This window comes from Colobus angolensis, unplaced genomic scaffold (assembly GCF_000951035.1).
Source record: "Colobus angolensis palliatus isolate OR3802 unplaced genomic scaffold, Cang.pa_1.0 Scaffold284, whole genome shotgun sequence".
Lineage (NCBI taxonomy): Eukaryota > Metazoa > Chordata > Mammalia > Primates > Cercopithecidae > Colobus > Colobus angolensis.
In genome coordinates, this window is record NW_012116088.1 from 2,187,779 (window position 1) to 2,197,558 (window position 9,780).

The 9,780-nt window shown below is 47.0% G+C and overlaps 1 protein-coding gene across 1 annotated transcript in view; it reads left to right on the forward strand.

Annotated features, from left to right (window-relative positions):
• FAM184B (family with sequence similarity 184, member B) overlaps positions 1-9,064 on the forward strand; it is a 165,869-nt gene extending 156,805 nt beyond the window's left edge. Inside the window, exons 14-19 of the mRNA XM_011948811.1 lie at positions 1,060-1,206; positions 3,951-4,068; positions 5,509-5,613; positions 6,755-6,954; positions 8,460-8,985; positions 9,019-9,064. Of these exons, the coding sequence (XP_011804201.1) occupies positions 1,060-1,206; positions 3,951-4,068; positions 5,509-5,613; positions 6,755-6,954; positions 8,460-8,553 (664 nt within the window). The 3' untranslated portion in view covers positions 8,554-8,985; positions 9,019-9,064. The remainder of the gene's footprint in view (positions 1-1,059; positions 1,207-3,950; positions 4,069-5,508; positions 5,614-6,754; positions 6,955-8,459; positions 8,986-9,018) is intronic.
• The last annotated feature ends 716 nt before the right edge of the window (positions 9,065-9,780 follow it).

Below are 9,780 nucleotides of genomic sequence, written 5' to 3' on the forward strand. Positions count from 1 at the left end.
CCCCTCCCCTCCTCCTTTTTGGAGACAGAGTCTTGCTCTTTTGCCCAGGTTGGAGTGCAGTGGTGTGATCTCAGTTCACTGCAACCTCTGCCTCCCAAGTTCAAGTGATTCTCCTGCCTCAGTCTCCTGAGTAGCTGGGATTACAGGCAGACACCACCACGCCCAGGTAATTTTTTTTGTATTTTTAGTAGAGATAGGGTTTCACCATGTTGGTCAGGCTGGTCTCAAACTCCTGGCCTCGTGATCCTCCTGCCTTGGCCTCCAAAGTGCTGGGATTACAGGTGTGAGCCACCACACCCAGCTCCATTTAATTTTCATAACCACCTATTTTGATAAAGGTGAGGGATAAAGATTAAGGGAGTGGCTTAGGCACATGGGAGGCTGAGGCACATGGATCACCTGAGGTAAGGAGTTCAGGACCAGCCTGGCCAACATGGTGAAACCCCCGTCTCTACTAAAAATACAAAAAATTAGCCAGCGCCTGGTGGCGGGCACCTGTAATCCCAGCCACTTGGGAGCCTGAGGCAGGAGAACCGCTTGAACCCGGGAGGCGAAGGTTGCAGTGAGCCGAGATCACTCCATTCCACTCCAGCCTGAGCAACAAGAGCAAGACTCTGTCTCAAAACATAAACAAAAACAACAAAAAAACAAGCTTTCCACTGCATTGTAGTTGTTAGGAGGTCTCAGAGTCCCAGCATTCAGGTGATACTGATAGAGAATCTCGGCCTCCTGCCTCCCCGCCTGCCCCAAGTGAAGAGTGTGTTTTCTGGGGCTCCCCTGCAGGGCTGCTCTCCATCGCTTCCACCTGAAGGCTGTCCCCATGCTCAGGTTTCTCCTTCTGAGATGGGAGGGTGCTGAGAAGGGGTCCCATGGTGGGGGTTTGTCCTGGACTCCACAACTCGGAGACCTCAGCTCTCCTTATCACAGGTGTCCTCAGATCACAACCTCTCCCCACTGAGGTCTCCCAAACTGGGCAGCAACAAGGGGAATAAACCCCAGAGCCCAAGGGGCGCCATCCCCGGAGCTGGGCAAGCCTGGCTGTGCTTTCGTCCACCACAGGTTGCTGGAGGAGACTCAGCAAGCCCTGCAGACCAGGGAGGTGGAGACACTCCGCCAGGAACACCGGAAGGAGATGCAGGCCATGGTGGCAGACTTCAGTAGTGCCCAGGCCCAGCTCCAGGCCCGGCTGGCTGCCCTGGAAGCTGAGTAAGTGAGGCCTTGGGCCCCAGGGAGGGACTAGCAAGTGTGCCATTCAGTAGGGTGGCTAACTCACCCCAGTGGCCCTGGGCTTTCCTGGTTTTCAAATTGAAAGTCCTGGGTCCTGGCCAGGCACAGTGGCTCAAGCCTGGAATCCCAGCACTTTGGGAGGCTGAGGCAGGCGGATCACTTGAGCTGAGGAGTTGGAGGCCAGCCTGGCCAACATGGCGAAACCCCATCTCTACTGAAAACACAAAATTAGCCAGGTGCAGTGGCACATGCGTGTAATCCCAGCTACTCCCAGCCCAGGAGGCAGAGCTTTCAGTGAGTGGAGATCAGGCCCCCACACTCCAGCTTCAGCAACAGAGCAAGTTCTGGGTGGGGGACGGGTGCAGGCAACAAGCCAGGGGCTCATCAGCCTCCCTTCATTTTAGGAGACTGTGCTCCCCTTTCCTGCAGGGCACTGGGAATCTGTGAGGATGAGCATTGGTTTAACCCTCACACTTGGAAGAAATCAGAAGGATCAGGACTGCTCAGTTATGAGCATTTGCTCTGTCCTAATCTGTATCATCTCATTTCATCTTCACAACAGTCCTTCAGGGTAGAATTGTTCTTCCACTGGTCCCTCATGCATACATATTGCATGTATTCATTCAAGGAATATTTGTTAAGGACCCATTGTATGCCCAGCACTGCTTTAGGCTCTGGAGTCACAGCAGGGAACAAAACAAAGACAATGCTCTCATAGGCTCACAAATTCTGCTGAGGATTCAGATAAGAAATAAGGAAACAGGCTGGGCTTGGTGGCTCATGCCTGTAATCCTAGCACTTTGCATGGCTGAGGCTTGAGCCCAAGAGCTGGAGACCAGACTGGGCAACATTGTGAAACTCCGTCTCTACAAAGTATACAAAAAAAAAAAAAAAAATTTTTGGGCATGGTGGTATGTGCCTATAGTCCCAGCTACTTGGGAGGCTGAGGTGGGAGGATCATCTGAACCCAGGAGGTTGAGGTAACAGTGATCTGTGATTGCACCACTGCACTCCAGCCTGGGCTACAGGGAGAGAGACTGTCAAACAAAACAAAACAAAATAGACCCTCTCTCAAAAAAAAAAACAACAACAACAACAAAAAACACACAATTAACTTCATACCAGGCAGTGAAAGTGCTAGAAGACAGGATTGGGAGTGTTGGGAGTGGCAAGGGTGGGCAAAAGAAGGCCTCTGTGAGGAGGTGATATTTAAGGACAAGGAGGTGAGGGCACTCCTGAGGCATCTGGAGCATTAGAAGCAGATGGAACAGCAGGTGCAGGACCTGGGCCTGCTTCACGCTCCTGAAAACAGCCCAAAGACTTGTGTGGCTGAACAGACTGAGAGGGCGGGGAGGGCAGGAGAGCTGGGTGAAGGAACCCCGGCCCTGCCCTGCTGGGAAGGAGTTTGGATGTGTTCAGAGTGCCCTGGGAAGCCAGCACAAGGCACTGGGCAGGAGTGACGTGCCCGACTTGCCTTTTCACAGGGTCGCTTCTGACTGCTGAGAAGAAACAGGGGGAGGGGGTGACTAGCAAGAAGACCATTTAGGATGTGATGGCAGCAAGCCAGGTCCAGACAGGTGAAGCCACTTGCCCAAGGTCAGGCAGCATTCATTGAGTTTAAATGTCACCGGTGTGACCTTTAGCCTGAGCTCTTAAAAACGTCTCCACTGTCTCCAATACAATGCAAATCATCCAAAAGCCAGCGGGAAAGCTTTTACCAGCTACAGTCTAAGGAGCACTTACTATATGCCAGGCTCCCATTATCACATTGAATTCTCACAACCACCCAGTTTCATGCCCACTTTAAAAGAGAGGGAACTGAGGCCCACACACAGCTGAAATGAGGCCCAAGGTCTAGAAAAAAGCAGAGCCAGTATTAGAGCCGGGTCATCTCACCCAAAGCCCTGGGCTCTTACCAATTCTAGTCAGTAGAGTATCTGCAGCCCCAGTCCTCCTCTCCCCACCACCCAGTAACTCCTCTCTGGCTTCAGGCTGAAAAAGCAGTGGGGGCTGGGCGTGATGGCTCAAGCCTGTAATCCCGCCACTTTGGGAGGCCGAGGAGGACGGATCACAAGGTCAGGAGTTCCAGACCATCCTGGCCAACATAGTGAAACCCCGTCTCGACTAAAAATACAAAAATTTACTGGGCATGGTGGCACGCGCCTGTAGTCCCAGCTGCTCGGGAGGCTGTGAGGCACGAGAATCGCTTGAACCAGGGAGGCGGAGGTTGCACAGAGTTGAGATAGCGCCATTGCACTGCAGCCTGGGCGACAGGGCGAGACTGTCTCAAAAAAAAAACACAAAAAACAAAAAACAAAAAAAAAAGCCGTGGGTAGCAGCCACTGACCGCACTCCGTGTCCGCCAGCAGATGGCGACAGAGCATTAAGAGAACCCTCGCGGCATTTTCCTGTCCTAGGCCGTTCTCCCAGCAGCATCCCTGGCTCTTGAAGCCCCTGCTAAGTGCACCGTCTAGGTGCACACACGGGCCTTTGCTTCCTGGCCCTGCAGCCTTTGGGGACCTGACAGAGCTGGGATCCTGGGTTCTGCAAGCCATCTCCCCAGCGGGTCCTGTGCAAGCTTTTGCTGCTATCTGAGCCTCCCTGGCCGGGCTGAACACAGGATGGCATTCCCATCGTGTGCCTTGAGGCACATGTATGCCCATCTCCCTCCTTGTTGAGTAATTGCCATAAGGGGGACTTGACTGCATGCCTGCTTGGAACAGACTGAAAGATTCCGGAGAGAAGCCAGGGAAGGGAGCGTCCAGGCCAGAGGACCTTCAGCTCATAGGCCGCCTGCAGACTCGCCTGAAGGAGAGAGAGGACATCATCAAGCAGCTCACGGTGAGGTTGTCGGGGGGCGCCTGGCCCACGCGCCTGGCCGGGCACTGTGGGCTCCTCCGGGAGGGGCGTTCACTTGCACCCAGCATTTCTCTAGGTGCCCTAACATCTTGCCTTATAAAGAATCCTTTCTGACTGGGTGCAGTGGCTCAAGCCTGTAATCCCAGCACTTTGGGAGGCTGAGGCAGGTGGATCACTTGAGGTCAGGAGTTCGGGACCAGCCTGGCCAACCCCATCTCTACTAAAAATACAAAAATTAGCCGGGTGTGGTGGTGGGCACCTGTAATCCCAGCTAGGAAGGCTGAGGCAGAACAATCACTTGAACCCAAGAGATGGAGGTTGCAGTGAGCCAACATAGCGCCACTGCACTCCAGTCTAGGTGACAGAGCAAGACTCTGTCTCAAAGGGGAATAAAAAAATCCTTTCTTTTCTATTATTACAGAAGACATATGCACTAAAAAGTTAACACAGGTAAATAGAAGGCAAAAAAAATCATTTTACTCCCAAGTCCAACAGCATCTGCCCCATGTTAATATTGGTTTTTTAACTTACAGAATTTGAGAAAATCTACAATGGCTTAGGTTTGAATTGTAGTAGAATCAGTGTTTTTATTGTTGATCTTCTTTTTGTAAACATGACCACCTGTTTTCTACTTAGCAAAGCCACTCCCTAGACCCCTTGAAAAGAACCCAGCTCGCTCTGATTCAGTATCCAACCAAGGCCTGCTGGTCATGTCTTTGGAATGTCTCCCCCTCTGCCTGCTCCTGCCCGCCCACCTCACTTCTGTATCTCCCTGTGCTTTGAAAATTAGGTGGCATTGATAAGGAATTATTGCTCATTTGCTAAATGTGAACAAAGGTATCATGGTTTTTTTTTTTTTTAAGTAATCTTTATTTCTTAGACATTACATATCAATGTTTTTACAGAGAAAATTATGTAATCACTGAAATTTAGTAATAATACAGCAGGAGAGAAAAAAGTTGAAAATGATACACACAAACAAGATTGTCCATATTGTTATAATAGGTAAAGTGGGGGATGGATTTCATTACCCTCTCTCTGTTTGCATATGTTAGACAACACAAATGTCAAAGAGGAAGAAGGAAGGCAAAATCCTTTGCGTACCTGGGGGTTTTCTTTCTTTGCCTTAATTACTAACTTTCTGCAGTAAGTTACCTTCACATGCTAAGAACAGTTGGATTTCCAATTTCCAGGCAAGCATAAGCTTGCCCTTATCTTTACAAGAGGGGCTGGGGACATAAAAGACAAAGAGCAAAGGTGCTTCCTCAAAAGCTTCAGTGTCTGGCAGCTTGATTCTGACTTCCCCTTCCTCCTCTGGACTTCCCTTCACTCTCTATTCTGCCCTCATAGCCATCTTCCTCCAAGTCAAACCCAGTGCTGTGTGGTTCGGCTCACTTAGACTCAGTTTTATTGGTTTTCCAGGAAGAGAGAAGATTTCACTATGCAGCATTCCCCAGTGCAATGTCCCACCGGAATCGGTCTTTCTCTTTCAATCCTCACCCGGGATATTTGACCCCTTCCATGAAGGTAAATTGGTTCTTCTCGTTTTAATGCATTACACAATTCCACTGATTTCGTTTTTCTTAAAGGTAACCACAGGTTATTTATGGGCTGGTGTACACTCAGAAAAATATTCATTGAAAAAAAAAAAAAAAACCCCACGAGAAATAGTCCAAAGTATTAACCGTGTTTGTATCTGGCTGGGCAGATTATGTGTGGTTTTTATTTTTTATGGGATTTTGTATTTTCCAAATTTTCTAGAATAAGTATGTGTTAGTATTAAGAATAGCTCTATCTAGGTGATGGGAGGGAGAAGAGGAGTAAGAATCTTCCACTTCTGTACATATTTCTGGATTTTTTCACAAAGAGCATATTCACATCCAATTCTCTTATCTACTATCACAAAATCCTAAAGGTTCTTGAAAAATAGTATTTTTGGCTGAGAGCAATGGCTCACACCTGTAATCCCAGCACTTTGGGAGGCCGAGGTGGGTGGATCACTTGAGGTCAGGATTTCAAGAGCAGCCTGGCCAACTTGGTGAAACCACAACTCTATTAAAAATACAAACATTAGCTGGGCATGGTGGCAAATGCCTGTAATCCCAGCTAATCAGGAGGCTGAGGCAGGAGAATCGCTTGAACTCAGGAGGCAGAGGTTGCAGTGAGCTGAGATCGCACCACTGCATTCCAGCCTGGGCGACAGAGCAAGACTCCATTTTAAAAACAAAAAATAGTGTTTTTAAAAATAGTTCACAGGACAATACACTTGTGACCTAACTAATGTGATCTTGTGTGTAGTTTTTATGTATCCTTCAGTGTGACAAAATGTAAGTTTCACTCCAGAAATGTGAATGCATTTGAGGCTAGGGTGGGCCCAGCCCCTGCTGGGGGTGTTATACGACCTTCTAAAATCTTAAACAAAATTGAGTTGCAAAACACATCCATCTCCAGAAGTTTTGGTTAAGAGGCTGTGAACATACATATTTACTTATAATACAAAATGAAGATTGGAGGGAAAAGTGCTTTAAAAAATACCATGTAAGTTTGTAAATGAAATTGTTGCTTCTTCAATACAATTTTGATTGGGTGAGCATTATTTGCTTTTATAATAATGCTTTGTTTTGTTTTTTGCATTGCATTGCACTAACATTTCCATTAATACAAACAGAAAAAGAAGATGGAGGACGTGCCCAGCCGTGTGGTCAGCGTGCCGAACCTCGCTTCCTATGCAAAGAACTTTCTGAGTGGCGATCTGAGTTCCAGGATTAATGCCCCTCCAATAACTAAATCACCCAGCTTGGACCCAAGCCCCAGCTGTGGCCGGCCCTACAAACCCAACCAGTCTACAGATGCAAAAACTGCCACAAGGTTGTAGGGGATGTTGGGGACAGAGGCCCTTATTCTATTTCCCTGTAGACAAGAAGGAAATTAGGATTCTTTCTGGCACCTGCTAAGTACCCGGCATTTGGGCGATATAAAGAGTAGTAAAACAAGCCCTGCCTTGGAAAATGGTAATTTAGCCAAAAGGGAAGACTGTGTAAGAGAAGGGAATTATGTCATTCTTTGGAAGGGGTACTATTCCTGGTACCAAATTCCAGAAGGCCTTTTTCCATGGATGATTAGACAAGGGACACTGAATCACTTAGCTGAAAACTTCAGCATGGGTTATACAAAAGGTGGACTCTATCTGGCCTGGAGGTCTGGATTCAAATTAGTCTTCCTCATTCTTTTTTTTTATTGAGACGGAGTCTCGCTCTGCCACCCAGGCTGGAGTGCAGTGGCCGGATCTCAGCTCACTGCAAGCTCCGCCTCCTAGGTTTACGCCATTCTCCTGCCTCAGCCTCCCGAGTAGCTGGGACTACAGGCGCCCGCCAAATTGCCCGGCTAGTTTTTTGTATTCTTTTTTTAGTAGAGATGGGGTTTCACCATGTTGGCCAGGCTGGTCTCGATCTCCAGACCTCGTGATCCGCCCGTCTCGGCCTCCCAAAGTGCTGGGATTACAGGCTTGAGCCACCGCGCCCGGCCTTCCTCATTCTTAGCTGTGTGGCCTTGGACAAGTCACTTGACCTCTCCAGGTCTCCATATCCTTGCCTCTAAATTTAAGATAATACAGCACCTATCTCATCAGACTGATGTGAGACTAAAGGAATTAATTCATAGGATGTGCTTAGCACAGGACTTGGCACAGAAATCTTCAATATAGGTTCAGTATCATTACTAGCATTATTCCGCAAGATGTGCTGTATCACCTTGGAATTCTAAAGTCTCTTCATCAGGCCGGGCTCAGTGGCTCACGCCTGTAATCCCAGCACTTTGGGAGGTGGAGGTGGGTGGATCACCTAAGGTCAGGAGTTCGAGACCAGCCTAGGCAACACGGCAAAACCCATCTCTACAAAAAATACAAAAATTAGCTGGGTGTGGTGGTGTGCACCTGTAATTCCAGCTCCTCGAGAGGCTGAGGCACAATGATCGCTTGAACCCAGAAGGCTGGAGGTTGCCGTGAGCCAAGATCATGCTACTGTACTCCAGCCTGGGCGACAGAGGGAGACTCTATCTCAAAAAATAAAAATAAAGTCTCTTAATCTGTAGGTTTGGTTAATCCTGCATAATTATCAGAGCTACAACCACTAAGTCTCAAAGGAACAATGGAGAACCAAACAACGGTGAACCTTCTGTTTTCAAAATAAGGATTAGGTACTCCCTCCCCAGCCCCATCCTTTACAACTTGTTTCCCACTACTAATGTTGGCCGGTCCCATTCGGGTGTTTCTGAAGAGTAAACATGCAGTTACCTTTCCCTGAAAAGATGGTGGGTATTAAGCTGTTTCGTGCATAATTTTCAAAACCATATAAAAAACCTTTTTTTGTTTTTAGGACACCAGATGGTGAAACGGCCCAGCCCAAAGAAGCCCAGCAGAAACAGGGCTCTCCACACCAGGAATGGTTTACCAAGTACTTTTCTTTCTAAGCTAATCTTTGGGATACATCACAGAGGATACTTGAAAAACATTTCTTTTAAATCATCTGATTGAAGGAATGAACTAAAACTGACCAACCAAATAATATGCTTGTAATATGATTTATATATGAGAGCTAAAACAAATTTTGGCATTAACACTTCATACTGCTCTGCCAGGCACAGTGGCTCACATCTGTAATCCCAGCACTTTGGGAGGCAGACGGATCACTTGAATCCAGGAATTTGAGACCAGCCTGGGCAATACGGTGAAACCCTGTCTCTACAAAATATACAAAACTTAGCCAGTCATGGTGGTGTGTGCCTGTGGTCCCAGATACTTGGGGGACTAAGGCGGGAGGATCACTTGAACCTGGGAGGCAGAGGTTGCAGTGAGCCAAGATCGAACTCCTGCACACCAACCAGGCTGGTCTCCAAAAAAAAATTTTCCATGGTTCCATGGTGACAGTTCATTACAAATATCTTGACATTAGACAAACCAGTGTTATTAAAAAGCATCTATAGGAAAATGTTATTAGCATTACTAATGACCTGTATGTTGTATTTCTAGTATCCATAACATCATACTCCATTTTGTAGAATATCAGACTTTGTGATTTCCATGATCTACTTTAAAAGTGGTTGTACTTGTCCTTAGGATGCTAGTCAACTCCACTGGAAAGCTGTTTCTATGTAAAATGATGCAATTCCAAAAGGCACATCTAACCTCAATAGGAAGATGAATAAAAGTTAAAATAAACAGGAAAGCCAATTAAAAAGAAAACAAACCAAACCTACCAGAAATTGACGGTAGCATGCTTGGACTGAATATTTTCACTTCCTTGGTCTAAGACAAGCAGCAGATTATAGATGGGATAACATCTACCTCTAAAAGGGCTTTGCAAGGATTAAGCAAGATAACATAAGTTAATATGAATAGAATTAAGTACCACAAGGTTTTTCTGTAAATAACCAATCCTAGCCCAGTTACAGGTCTCAATGTAATGACTGTAGTGTCAACTTGATCATTTGGGAAGATCTCTACACTATCTGTTCTTTGAAGTCAAAGATCTTCTAGACTGTGCACATGGCTCATGCTGTAATCTCAACACTTTGGTAGGCTGAGATGGGAGGAGAGCTTCAGGCCAGGAATTTGAGACCAGCCTGGGCAACACAGTGAGATCTCCATCTCTACAAAAAATAATTAGCCCAAAGAAAAATAAAAAATAAAAATAATAA